General features: G+C 33.4%; 1 protein-coding gene and 1 non-coding gene across 2 annotated transcripts; one reads left to right on the top strand and one right to left on the bottom strand.

Moving 5' to 3' along the window:
* Window positions 1–5,253: 5,253 nt before the first annotated feature.
* TRNAE-CUC lies at window positions 5,254–5,326 on the bottom strand. Its single transcript has one exon. It is a non-coding gene; the product is annotated as a tRNA-Glu (tRNA).
* A 536-nt stretch (window positions 5,327–5,862) lies between these two features.
* Window positions 5,863–7,966, top strand: LOC120211685 (translin-like). The gene is made up of 7 exons (XM_039210173.1): window positions 5,863–6,232; window positions 6,321–6,417; window positions 6,497–6,615; window positions 6,700–6,744; window positions 7,197–7,222; window positions 7,499–7,634; window positions 7,695–7,966. Exons 1-7 carry the CDS (start codon window positions 5,863–5,865, stop codon window positions 7,802–7,804), a joined length of 903 nt encoding a protein of 300 aa, XP_039066104.1. The 3' UTR covers window positions 7,805–7,966.
* The last annotated feature ends 6,812 nt before the right edge of the window (window positions 7,967–14,778 follow it).

The following is a 14,778-nucleotide window of genomic DNA, read 5'->3' as shown; positions in this document are numbered from 1 at the left end:
CATTTATGATTCAGTTTATTCGAAACATTCTTGCAGGAGAATGATCACTATGATTGCTTGGTTAAAATGCTATGTGATTAAGAACAATGACTTCAGGGACATGGCAGAAAGTACTGCTCATAGCTAGAACATCAAGAAACTATTGAAACTTAGAACTACAGCTCTTTCCATTCTTAATGCAGGAACTAAGACTACTAAAGATATTTGGGAAGCAGTCAGAGAACAAAGAAACAAGGTTTCTTGGCATAAAGTGATATGGTTCCCTTCCCATATTCCTAAGTTCAATATGATAGCTTGGATGTCTATCTTGGACAGACTCCCAACTCGGGAGAGACTGTCTCGGATGGGAATTGTCATGGATGGTCTTTGCGTCTTATGCAACGAGGCTCTCGAAACAAGGAATCATTTGTTTGGTGACTGCAATTTTGCTAAATCTCTATGGAAATCTATCTTAAATCTTTCCCACTTGCGTAAACCCTACATGTCTTGGGAAGCAATGATAGATTGGGCTTGTGATGATTGGAAGGTCAAATCTCTTCTTTATACCTTATTGAAGATAGCTTGGACTTCGTTCATCTACTCGATTTAGGAGGAGAGAAATAGAAGAATCTTTCAACGAGGACCTAGAAAAGTTGAACAAATTCTGTCAACCATCAAGGAGCTTGTCCGAATTCAACTTAGAGGCAAAAACATTAAGAGAATAGATAATGTTAACTTTAATCTATGCTTCTATTGGGGTATAGACTAACCATTTTTTGTTGTAAGTAACTGTTTATACTCCCTTTTGGGATGTTTGTTGTAGCAAACTTTGCTCATTTGGATAATAAAATTCAACTTATCCAAAAAAAATTGTATAAAATGTAATACTGTTTTAAACCAAATATAATACAAACACATAAATCTTTCTCTCGTTAGCTCAAGTACATCATATAGTAATGAGAATATTTTGGATTTTATTGTTACTTTTATATAAAGTTATTTGCATTAAAAATGTGTTTAAGGAGTACTAGTAATGCTAACGAGATAAAATTAAAGACTTTTCTAATAAAAGTGCTTAAAATTTATAATACTTTATAAATATTTTATAAAATTTATCTTTTATATTATAATTTTTTATATATTTTAAATTTTCACTTACTTTTTAAAAAATTTAAATGTTTTTTTATTTTTTAAATAATTTTTATGAATATTTTTTAAAAAATTAATATTTGAAAATTTTAACGATTTCTTATTTTTGCTTAAAGATTAAATAAGTACTCGAACTTTTAATTAAAATTAATTATGCCTTTGAACTCGAACAAAAAAAATCTTCTAAGTCAGATTAAAAAAATCAATTTAATCCCTTTATTATGTCATCGTTCATACCTCGATTATCATATTAGCATGATGGACTGCAACCTTAATACATAACTATCAACATTGATCAAAAAATTGGATTGATAATTAAATGACTTCGAAGATATAATTACATCAGTTAAAACCTAACGAAATTATTTCCAAGAAGATGCATCACCTAAACTAATTGATTTGATTATGTTGTGTGTATGTTCAGTGACCACTCGAGTCCTTTGGAATGGGGTAAAGATCGAAGAATTCAAGTCAACAAGAGGAATTCGGCAAGGCGACCCCCTATCGCCATATCTATCTTTTTGTGTTGTGTATGCAGAGGCTCTCTCAAGTGATAGTGAGAGGTATTGATGCTAAGTGTTGGAAACCAATTCAGTTATCTTGCGGAGCCCCCATCTCACATTTATTTTTTGTGGATGGTTTAATCTTATGTGGTGAAGTTTTATCTGATCACATGAATGTTATGAAAGAGACCTTAGAAATATTTTGTATAAGCTTGGGTCATCGGGTAAGTGCTATGAAAACACATTTTTTTCTCAAGTAACATCACAAGAGAGCTCCGGGCTGACATAGCGGGCGACCTTGACTATATGAAAGTTATCGATTTGGGTAAATACATTGGAGTGCCGCTGCTGCACCAACGAGTCCCTAAAACGACATACTCTTGATTGATAAAATTAAAGAAAGATTGTCGAGTTGAGCAGCGAGAACATTATCACTTGCTGGTCGAGAACATTATCCCTTCTTATGCTGTGAAAACGTCATGGATTCCCAAGAGTGTATGTGATGAAATTGAGAAATTGATTCGGGGATTTGTGTGGGGTTATTCTTACGGAAACAGGAGAATCAACATTGTTAATTGGAACACCGTGCATAAACCTCTTCATCAGGGGGGGCTTGGGTTTGCAGATTATGGAGCACTATAATAAGGCATTCATCATGAAAATCGGATTCCAACTTGTAGTTCACACGGAAAAGCTGTGGGTAAAGGTTATGAGGGCCAAATATAGATGTTTAGAGCCGATACCTACTTCGTCGCGTGGCAAAAATTGTTCTCGATTATGGAAGGGTTTGCGCAGAGTTTGCTGGATCATGAGGGTTCTCTTGCCAACAAAATTGTCAACCACACTACTCCGACACCTACCGTTGTAGCCGCGATGGTAACTTCTTCTGGCCATTGGGATTGGGATAAAATCAATTGAGTTCTCTTCGTGAAAACCTTAAAGAAGATCGCTGCAACCAACCCTCCACAATCTATCTTAGGTGCTGACACTTTCGGGTGGAAGTGGGAGGAAAGGAAGTCATTCTCGACTAAATTGGCCTATCATGCTATCTCTTTATATGAAGAAGGGCAAAGTGATGGTATTTGGAAATTTATTTGGAGATTAGATATTCCCCAGCGAATAAGAACTATTCTCCAAATAAATTTTCAAATACCAAGACCTATTCAACGTCGTTGAGCTTGATTCGTTGGGATACATTTTCTGAATTCATGCAAGTACCATTTAGGTGATGGATATGAGATAATCTCCTAAACATTGGAAGCTATGTCAATGATTGTGGGAATTGGGATACTCTCTTTCCAGTGGTGTGCTGGAACCTTTGGAAAGCTCGTAATACCAAGCTCTTCAATAGCTATTTCATAGAATATGAGAATATTGTGATAGGTAGTAAAAGGTCTGTAGATGACATATTAAGGGGGAGAGCATCCCATTGAATGCTGGGTAATCATGTAGAAGATGTATGTATTTAGGATAGGCCAATGGAGGGCTAGATTAAAGCAACTGTTGATGGAACTGTCCGCAATAGTGATCGCGCGACTCCTATTTGGGTGTGTGCAGGGTATGGACGAGTAATTTTATGTTAGGAGGGGAAAATTTATAAAATTTTAAGGAGTATAAAATATATTTTCAATAGAAAATGCAAAGGAAATATCTAAAATATATAGAAATTTAAAATTTTTAGGGGGCGACCGTCCTCACTCGCCCCCTCTAGGTCCATCCCTGGGTGTGTATCGGAATGCACAAGGTAGGTGGCTCTTTGGATATACTAGAAGCCTTAGAACTTGCACGGTTTTAATCACATAACTATGGGTGATACACGCTGCATTAGATCACGCATGAAGGCTTGGATATCATAAAGTTATGATTGAAACTGATAGCTTGGAAGCAGTGCGATTGCTAAACAATGATCCAAACTCTTCATGCAATGTCCCTTTGGTTGATACTATTAGAATGATGCTGGAAAGACTTTGGGAGATCATCCTTAGACTAATCCGGAGAGGTGCAAACGGTGTAGCCGATATGTTAGCGTCAATGTCCCGTCGGAAGAGTATTGGGGAAATCCAATTTGCCGAACCCCCTCTCGAAGCTGTCAACCTTATTATTCAAGAAGCTATGCCAAGGCTTATGTTTATTCTGCATCCTGTATTAGCCCAAAAAAAAAATATTAATTGAGCAAAATAAACATTTATGCCTATAATTCTTCTATATATCATAGAATTAAATATCATAAAAAATAATTAACTGAGAGTTACCCTAGTTTCTTTGCGCGAGGATTTTTAAAATTTTTTGCACCTCTTATCGTTTTTCTCATCTTTATTGGACGACGACATCAATCTTAGTTTTGGTCATCGGCCGCCAATATTATTTATTTTTTATATTATATCTTTGTTTGCTCTTTGTTTTTCTATCTTTATGACTTGTTTTTTTATGTTTTTTTCGACACGTTTTCGGTCTTTTTTATTGGTCGTTTGACCGTTTTATTTGCATTCAAATGTAGTTTTCTCATGACACTTGACTTTGATTTGCAATTGTCGATAGTCTTTCATTAATTTGATCTCCTGTTGTGGTTTGTTTGTTCGATGCAATCAGATCTGTCGTATCTATATTTTATTTGAATTTTTTAGATAGATTTTTAACATTTTTCTTATATGATCTAATTGGAATAATTTTTTTTTGTATCAATAATTGTAGAAAACATTCTAATTGTACGTGATGATGATAAACATTCATTATAATTTTCAACTTTTCATTTTTTAAATAAAATTAACTATTTCTATTTGAATAAAAAAAATTAAATATATATGTACTAAAGAAAAAGGAAAAAAAACTATACACGTACCAAGGAAAACCATTCATCTTCTTGAAACAAATAAGCGTCCCTGACGACTGATCTTCATCGTCAATACTGGAATGTCCTGTGGAGCGGGGCGAAGTTCTGGAGCTTCCAGAGGTTCTTCTGTAATCTGCACAACGGATGGTGAAGGCGGCCTCGATAAAAATTCCTCCTTTTCAGGTCCGGCTAAAATAATTTGTCCATGAAAAGTATGCCACTTAGCTCATCATAAACTGCAATTACCAGCCAAGTTTGAAATGAAATTCGGAAGAAATGGAATAGAAAATGAGAACATGGGGCTTACCTAAAATGTCAAGGGTCGTAGAAGTGGTCCAATTCAACCCTAATCACTGATGCGAACTAACATAATTATAGTTTTGGATAATGCAAATTACAGACGGCTAAATCGAAACAACATTTGGGACAAACAGAGAACCGTGGAAGTTGGAACACATGAGGCCCTATGAAGTAGGGTAATGAGGGGAGCTCGGATTCGAACTGAAACGAACAAAGTCGATGGATATTTTTAACCCTGTGAGCCTGCTGTGTACATTGGTCTGCTTTAATACGTGTGAGAGATCATGGTTCTACTGGTGAATGCATTAGCTCCAGTATAGAGAAATTGCAGGGTAGGAGAAAAATGTAGGTTAACTTTCTTTACCCATATAATGGACGTATCAGATGAAACTATATTTGAGCCATTTTCCTGCTTCTTTAAGAGGAAAATATCCAGAAAAGCCCGAAGGTCTATCTAGCATTAAATAAAAAAAGTAATAAGAAAAACAATTATTCCGTTGCCGGGACTTGAACCCGGGTCTCTCGGGTGAGAGCCGAGTATCCTAACCAACTAGACTACAACGGATCTTAACATAAGTTATCAAATATAAATATATATAATAATTTAAACTAATTAGTAATGTTAGGTCATGTTAATTTTTTTCCCTAAATTCAAACCATATAATTATAAACTTATCAAAACATTACAAATTTATTGACCATAATTTAATTTAGTAGGATAAAATACTAAAATTTTTAAACAAAGTCAAAAGTTGAAATCTTGACATTTATTGAGTTAAAGAAATCGTCCCATAATAATTCTTCGTAAAGTTTGATCCGAAATAACCGATTAATTGATCAAATATATACATTTAAATTTAAAAAATACATCTCAAATTTAAAATTAACTAAATAAATCAAACATATTTTCATCCAAAAATTTAAAACGAATGAAGTATAAAAAATCAAAATCAAATAAAAGATTCTAAATTTCAGGTTGAAATCAAATTGGAGCAACAAAAAAAAAAAATCCGACCTATCCAATTTCGTTACCAATTAGATGCAGAGCACCCCCACGTATAAAAGAATGAATAAAATGACAGAAATTAGGCAATTTCAATTATGAAATCAGCTTTTGGAAACGCTTACTGCATTGCTCTCTATCGTCATTCCTTAAACCCTAACCCGTCAATTCTTCACTTTGTACCCTTCATTTCCTCTATTTGCTCCCTTCCCTCCGGCGTTTCCAGAAGCCTTCCTTCTTGTTTTCCTCCCCGCGTTTCTCTCTGTTCCACTTCCATGGCCGGCGGTGATTCCTACTCGCCCCTAACATCTCCTCCCTTGGAGATGCAGTTCGAGAAGTTCCGAGTCCAGCTAGAAGATTCCGGCACCTTACGTGAACGCATACGTACCGTAGTTATGGAAATCGAGTCGTCTACTCGTCTCATGCAAGCTAGCCTCCTCCTCGTTCACCAATCTATACCAATACCCCGTAACATTCTTCTTTTTCTTCTTCTTTTTTAATTTATATGAATTTAGGAATATTACCTAATTTTAATTTTACCTATATATATTAATAGAGGTTTTAGAGAAGGCAAATACTCAGATTAATGTTCTAAAGGATCTTTACAGTAAACTTGCTGAAGTTGTTAGGGAATGCCCTGGACAATATTACAGGTGAGATTGACTTTAAGGTTTTTGTTACTTTCAGATTTCATTTTATGTTGAATATTTGTGATATATTTGGTGTGCTTAGATATCATGGAGATTGGAGGAGTGAAACTCAAATGGTAGCTTCTTTGCTTGCCTTTATGCATTGGTTGGAATCTGGAAATCTGCTTGTGCATACTGAAGCAGAGGAAAGCTTGGATGTATGTTTCAATAATGAATTTTTTTCTGTGTTGCGAGTAATTTTGTCTTTGCTAATGAATTAATTGAGAATATTGGTTGTTTTGGCAGTGAATGATTCGGATTTTGCTTTAGATCTGGAGGATTATCTTGTTGGTAAGTGTTGAGAATTTCTTTCTTCAAAGAATAAGTTGCTGGGTTCTATTATCTAATGGATTGTGTCTATAATTTTTTTAAAAATCTTACAATGCTTCGATTTTCGTCAACAATCCTGCACTATTCTAGTTACTGAATAAAAATTAAATGTAGTTGACAACAAAAAGTAGCCAGTTAACCGAACTTCAGTTTTCCATTTTTTTGTTGATTCTTATTGAAATGGAGGCTGTCTCATCATACCAATTGATACTTTAGTAAACTATTCTGGTTCCATTTATTGATGAACTGAATGAAGCATTATTGATTCTTCATTATTTCTGTTTACTGTTATTATTCTGTTCTTGTGTGTGCAAGACACATGACATGCCATTTAATTAGCATCTAAATTTGGGGGTTATTATTTTTCTGCCCATTGAGTATGCTGATCAGGGAATGTGTTTCTCATCATGCAGGTATTTGTTTCATGTCAAATGAAATGGTAAGAACTATGTCAGGAACTTGCAGTCTCAGACTTTTTGAACTGGCTAACGTTTTCTTGCTGCTCTATTCTTCACATGTTTTTTTAGTCAGGCGTTTGATGAAAGTAAAAATTACAGAGAACTTGTTAGAATGTATGTGATAATTCCAAACGGATCATTTGTATAAATTGACTCTCTGATGATGATGTCGATGATTTGTTAGTTACCTACCACTAAAGTAATTGGGAAAATGTGGGAAAATCCCTTAACATAACATGCGTTGTATTTCATTCCAGCCGAGGTATGTGGTGAACCAAGTGACTGCTGGTGACTATGATTGCCCAAGAAAGGTGTTGAAGTTCTTGACAGATCTTCATGCAGCCTTTCGGATGCTTAATCTCCGGAATGATTTCCTGCGCAAGAAGTTCGATAGTAAGTTTAATCTTCTTAACATAGACCCGAGTATTATAAAATGCTTTCTCATTATTGTAGGTATGAAGTATGACCTAAGAAAAGTTGAAGAGGTCTATTATGATGTTAAGATTCGAGGCTTGGCAACCACCGGTGATTCTGTCGGTGATCAAGGAACCCAAAAGATATGATAGGGTGCAAAAGTGCTATATAGAACTTAGAGACTAAACTCTTCCTTTTCTTGACTGCAATTTCTTAAGGGGGTTCGTGATCCTTTACCGCATGGTGTAGAGCCAAATTTTGCCACCAAAACAAGGTAAAAAGGTTCAATAAATAGTTGTAATAAAAGCATACTTGGCAGTCCTAATCCTTTTCAGTTTGTTTATTCGATCTTTTGCTTTAGTTATTACTTTCTGTTATTTCATCATAAATTGTTGCTTCTTCCATTCCTTGTTATTATTATTATTTTTTCGGGGGGGGGGGGGCAGTCTTTGTTAGGGCTGAGCAACGAAAACCGAAAAACCGACACGAACCGAGTAAAACGGTTCGGTTCGGTTTGGCTTTAAACGGTTCGGTTTTCGGTTCGATTTAAAGGCTTCATTTTTTTGATTCGGTTCGGGTTTTCCATATGGAACCCATTTGTTCCATATTGAACCAAATAGGCAATTTTTGTAAAAAAAATTATAGTTTCAAGTGATTTTTTTATTGAAAAACCGATAAATCGAACCGAAAAACCCGAACCGTTGAAAAAACCGGTTTCGGTTTTTTCGGTTTTTTAACTATTCGGTTTCGGTTTAAATATTGAAAACCCGTTTATTTTGGTTCGGTTCAATTTTTGGTAAAAAACCGAATCGAACCGAACCGAATACACCACTAGTCTTTGTGGCTTCGCTTGCATGTTACAATTTGTGATACCCATGCCTTTCATGGTTATATACGGGTCAGTCATCCTAAAATATGCTTCATTTCTTGTCGCAAATATTCACTTATAGCATACTATATCTCAATAGATTGGCATAATTTTCACTGCTGTACATTTCCATAACATCAGTGTTTTTCTAGAATCTAACTTTGTTGTTCAGCTTCTTGGACTAGTCATCCCTTAGAATGTACGTTAAAAGATCATCAATTTCTAATGAAATGGATGCAGCGGTGGCTTGCTGGAAACCCATAGTCCTATTAGTATGCTAATGGTAATTCCATTTATCACTTTATTGTGAAACATCAGATTGCTAGGTTTAGCCATAATTATCCACAAATTTAGCTAATGGGGTTCCAGTCAATTAAAGTGTCATAGAATGGTCTGAGTCAATTAAAGTGTCATATTAGTCATCTAAGTAACTTGAATTTAACTTATGACACCTCCCCTTTCTTTATGTTGTGAGTTCAATACTCATTAAAAATAAAATTCTCCTCCTCTTCCCTAGATAGAAATAGTTAAAAAAAAAAATTATGCACACCATTAATATTGCAGCGAAACCATTGAAAAGCATTAAAATATGATAAATAAATAAATTATACATATCCTAGAACATACGACCCTAAATAGTTTACGAGTGAATATGTAAAAAAAATATCAATTTTAGGGGTTAGATATTGATACTATAATCTTTAGTATCAATACTAAATTCAAAATATTAAAATCAAATTCGGAATTTTAGTAGTACATTGTAATATTAATATTTCCTATTTGGTATTGATAGTGACTAATTGATATCAATATCGAATTTTGACCTAGATTTATTTTGCTTTTTTATAGAAATAAAAACAGCTAATTTTATTAAAAAATTATAAAATATAATGAGGATTTATAATTAAATTCATAAACTAAATATAAATTAGGATATTTTCTTATAACCATTAACATAAAAAACTAACCACTTAAGATCAGGACCATACAAGAAAAATATGAAAACTCCATCCAAAAAAACTCGAACACTAGGTCGATAATAACAAAGGATTTAACTATTGAAAGATCACCAACAAACGCAAATCAGAGCCAAACATCGTGCAACACATGTTGCACATCAAAATCTAATTCAAGAGTAAAAAAAGAGAAGATCAAAGAGATAACAAATGAATGTCATTTTAATCATTCGTGATGACATTAAATCCAATCATAAAAAATGACAAAAACGAGCAAAAACATATTATTAACATCATGTAAACTCATCGTACATTTAAAAGAACATTCAAAATCATTAATCAAACGAATTATGTCTCACCACTTACGAAATCTAGCACATGTAGTAAATTAAACTAAAATACGAAGTGACATGGGATGCTCCCATGCAGGATCGATGGTGAAATATATATATATATATATGTGTGTGTTAGCAAAACAAGTATTTACTGGTCTTCTACATGTCAATAAATATCATAATCAACAAAGGTTATATAATATGTACATTGATAATGGTTTATATTGCATCATAAGGTATAATGATTATTTAAAATGTTAATATGAATCAAGCGACTTTAGTTGTTCACGATAAAAAACACAGCTTAATTCACAAATAAAAATTCAAAATAATACATCCATGCAAGGCTTATACTAGGAGAAAACATTACTTCTATGAAAACAAGTTCTTACATACATACATACATAGGAGTAAATATATACGATATTCACACACCATGCATGACACTTGGTGGTATCCACTTCAATCATCATCATCAATATCACCACTAACTGCCCCAATCATCGTACTTTTGTCTAGGAATTTGTGGTGGTTGTCTATGTTTTTCTCGACTGTGCTACTCGTCCTTGCTTCAACAGCTTTTCCTTTCCCCACATAATGCCGGTGTTCCTGGTCGTATATTCAGCCGAGCATGGCTCTCCTGGGACTTGCCATGCAGCTATAACTCACCATCATCAAAACCCCAAATACCACCATAAGCTTCAGCTTCATGCTGCTCATGTGTTCAGTTCATGCTCCATGCTGCTCGTATATTCATTTTTAAATGAATTGGAGAATGGGGAGTCCACCCAATAAAGAAAGGAAATTGAGTGGAAGATATTTAAATAATTTTAATTAAGAAATTGTTTTTAATACTGCTATGAATCCATACTGATAGATGGGTGAAATTTTGAATATATTAAGAAGCCTTGATGGGGAAGTTCCACTTTTGAAGTGGAAACATAATGGATACAATAAAAGTCGATGAATCAATCATAATTGTCATTCATGTTTTAGTTGCTCTCTGATGTCAAATACTCAAATCATAGATGACAAGGTCTCTTGCAGTTATGAAAAATGCTATAAAAATGTAATATTTTTCGGTTACAATCTAGATCGAAAATGTTACAAAGAAGATAGCATTTTTGGCATAACATTTTTGGTTGCAAACTATTCAACCTAAAAAGTTGTGCTCTTGATAAGATTATCCGTTGCAACCGATTTTTAGTCTTATAATTAACAAGTTGTATTTTAGAATTTCCTTTAAAAATTGGTGTGGTTGGTTTCACCGGTTATTCAATAAATTACTAACTTAAAATGTTGTTTACGCCAATTTAAAATTTATACATTTTGATAATATTTTCGGTTGCAACATAAAATATTACCTACGTTTCAAAATTGATTCAAACTTAATATTGAGGATAATGTTCTAGGTTGAAACCATAAATGTTATCCCTTTTACATTATTTGTTATGATTCTGGTAACATTTTAGGTTGCAACCTTAAATGTTACGTACATAGACCAACCTAAAATATTAAATGTTTATAATAACATTTTTTGTTGCAATCTAAAATATTACGTTAGTTTTTAAATTACAGGAAACTTAATTTGAGGGTAACGTTCTATGTTACAATCGGAAATGTTACTTCTTTTACATAGTTTGTTATGATTTAGCATAACATTTTAGGTTGCAACCTAAAATGTTAATCCAAACAACCTAAAATATTATACGTTTTTTTAACATTTCCGGTTACAAATGAAAATGTTAAGTGAATTTCTAAACCGGTTCAAACTCAATTTTATAAATAAAAAGGTGCTAAAATGATAGTTGGACGACTAAATATATAGTTTACCCTAAAAAGAATAATTTCAGCCAACTTATAACATTTTATGTTTTGAGTGCATGTACCCATGCTAGATTAGTTGATGAAGGTTGATCCCCATGGTTAATGGATATGACATTGAGTCACTCAAAACAAGCAGCATACAGTTTGATAGATTCCTCTAATTGGCCACTCCAAATTTAATTCATAGCTGTTCATACACAGAATGCCTTTTACTTATTATTATTATTATTATTATTTTGCATTATGGCACTTTGCTAGGTTATGTTTATGATGTCCTTATATATGATAATAACAATACTTTCTCTTTTCTATTATTTTCTTCTTCTTGTCTCTTCTCCCAAACTAGAGAACTTGGAGGAAAGACTTTATTTTCTTCTTCATCGTAATCCCATCCAAAAATCTAAGATAAGATTGATGATCCTTGAATTATGAGCTCTAAGATGAGTTCACCATCTTCTTCAATAGTGGACATAAACTTATTTGAGGTTTTGAGAGGGTTTAAGCTCCAAGAGTTTTCTCCCATGAGTATCTAGATTTCTTAAAGACTGATTTTTCGTTGGACGAGTTGTAATCATTCTTTTGATGCAAGGAACGTCTTGGAAGCTTTAGTTTTTTGGGAGAGGTGCAAGACTCCCAATGAACAATGTCAAGGAAAAGTTGGTTCTTAAATCTATACATGTATTTGGGTTGCTTAGAAGTTAAGGTAACACACTCTAACTCTTTTTTTTACTTGTATGTCATTTATATGACATTTGCTTGCTTGTATTAGGTGGTGAAGCATGCTGGGGCTTAAGTGCTTATGGATTTGTTGTTGATGTTTTTGACATTAGAGTGGTGTAAAAATGATGTATTATGACTCCTAATGACTTCCATAAGCTTTATTAATAAATTTAAACCTTAAAACAAGTGTTTAGGGTGAGTTTGGGGTGTTTCTCGAATGAAACAATGAATTTATTGGTTGTGGTTTAGATACCAAATGAATTGGGCAAAATCTAAACATTTTGCAAGGTAGTATCGATACATTGTTTTTGGAGTATCGATACTACTCCTTTGATATCGATACCAACCGAGGGCTTGATATCGATACTAGGGTATTTTTGACACTTTGAAACTTTATTTGGTATCAATACCCCAAGGATGATATCGATATCGGAGGATTGGTATTGATATTGAGAGCATTATTAGAGGATTTCGAGACTATTTTTGGTACCAATACTCAAGGAGAGTGTCGATACTAAAGGCTTGGTATCGATGTTGAGCATTATAAGAGGATTTCGAGGCGATTTTATTATGTCAATTTGAGAACTCTTTATGATACTCGTCGAGAAGAGCAGGATGGACTAAGAGGGGAGTGGGTGGACGTGATCGCACCCCTCTAAAATTTTTAAATTATCTTATATTTTAATTTTTCGTATTTTCTATTAATAATTTATTTTTGTCCTTTTAAAATCTTATAAATTCGTCATCTTTTAAAATTTTATAAATTCATCTATCCAATTTAAAATATTGCGTTTGAACTTGAAAAACAACACAATACGAAGAGAAAGTGAAATAAAAATAAAGATGGAAAAACAATATTTTTAACTTGTAGCATGGGAGAAGCTATGGAAGGTAGTTGAAAGGAAATCAAAAAATGGTTTAAAGTAAATAATAATATATTAAAAGGGGACACAAAGGGAGAAATGTAGGGTGAACATTTGATCCATATCCGATAGATTCTGACTCAATTCAATTTGATAGGATTAATTTTTTTTTATAAAAAAATAGGTTTAAATCAGATTGGATCAAGGTTTTTAAGAATCATGTCGAGTCAAGTTGAGATATATGGTAAAAAATATAATATAATCCAATATAATATTATAATTATCTATTATACATTTAAAGATAATTACAATAATATCTTTTGTATATTTTTTCATTATATCCTATTTTATCAGGTTGGATCAAATTTTAATTTAAAATATTAAATCAAGGTCTAAATCTTGCAGAATCTTCCTAAATTAAAATTGAATTAAATATAGATAAAATAATTATTTTTTGAGCCAACTTCAAATAAACCAAAATCTGACCCGACCTAATCAAGCAGGCCAAGACAGCTAAGAAAACCACAAGGAGCCTGAAAAGGAAAACTACGAGGATCGAGAGAGAAGGGAAGTCCAATCAAATCATTGGACTATTCATTCATAGGAGCGTGGCAACAAGTGTGACCGACATACCGGTATAATTCGTTTGCTTTGGTTCTGATTAGGCATTTAAAAACAGATTGGTCTGCTTGAAATTTCATCTTAAATGAATGGCTTATTCATTCACATACCATAATTTTACCTAGGGATATGATATTTATAATATATACAGAGTTTTACTTTAATAATTTTTCAAATATCCACTCCAAATTCCAACGAAAACACTAAAGCTGAGGGGAAATGGAGTCCACAATGTGATTAACTCGAGCTTGTCTGCAAAACCATTGGCAGCTCTACTAGAACGATGTGTACAGTTCAGGGAATTTTTTTTTATCTCTTATTGCCTTCAGACAAACGAGTACAGCACATAACGTCTTCAGGGGATGAACCCTTTGCTGGCCTTTTCAATCATCTCTGTGACAGAAACGTAAGAGAGAGTTATCTTCACTCGTCTCTGTCAACGTAACCAATCCATATTTCTCTTTCTTTTGTTTATTAATTTTCTTGCCAAAGTTCATATAAGTTCATCAAATCCATTAAAAAAATAAATGCGGGGATGTTTTCAAGCAAAAAGTGTCGATTAAACTATTGGTTTGGTAGGTAAAATATGGAACCAAAGAAATCTTATGGAATGTTTCAGTCTATAGAACCAATTTCCATTCTCTTTGCTTTACCTGTATTTTTTCCCCTCCATGATCTCTGGCAAAGACCAAGTTGTTTCTCTCAGCCATTGCTTACATGCATGCACAGACAGAGAAGCAGAGGCAAAAGCTTATCCCGAATCCATCTGCAGAACATAATAGCCCAGAAGAGAGTATAATAGTTTATGTATTATATTTCATACATTACAACAGAGGGTGTTATTAGATGATAAAGGGCTTTCTTGATTATATGAATCAATGAAAAACTCTTTTCACTCTGGGTTTGAGGCAGGCATATGTATATTTAATATTT

This window comes from Hibiscus syriacus, unplaced genomic scaffold (assembly GCF_006381635.1).
Source record: "Hibiscus syriacus cultivar Baekdansim isolate YM2019G1 unplaced genomic scaffold, ASM638163v2 tig00109980_pilon, whole genome shotgun sequence".
NCBI classification, from domain to species: Eukaryota; Viridiplantae; Streptophyta; class Magnoliopsida; order Malvales; family Malvaceae; genus Hibiscus; species Hibiscus syriacus.
This window is presented reverse-complemented; position numbering and strand designations above follow the sequence as displayed.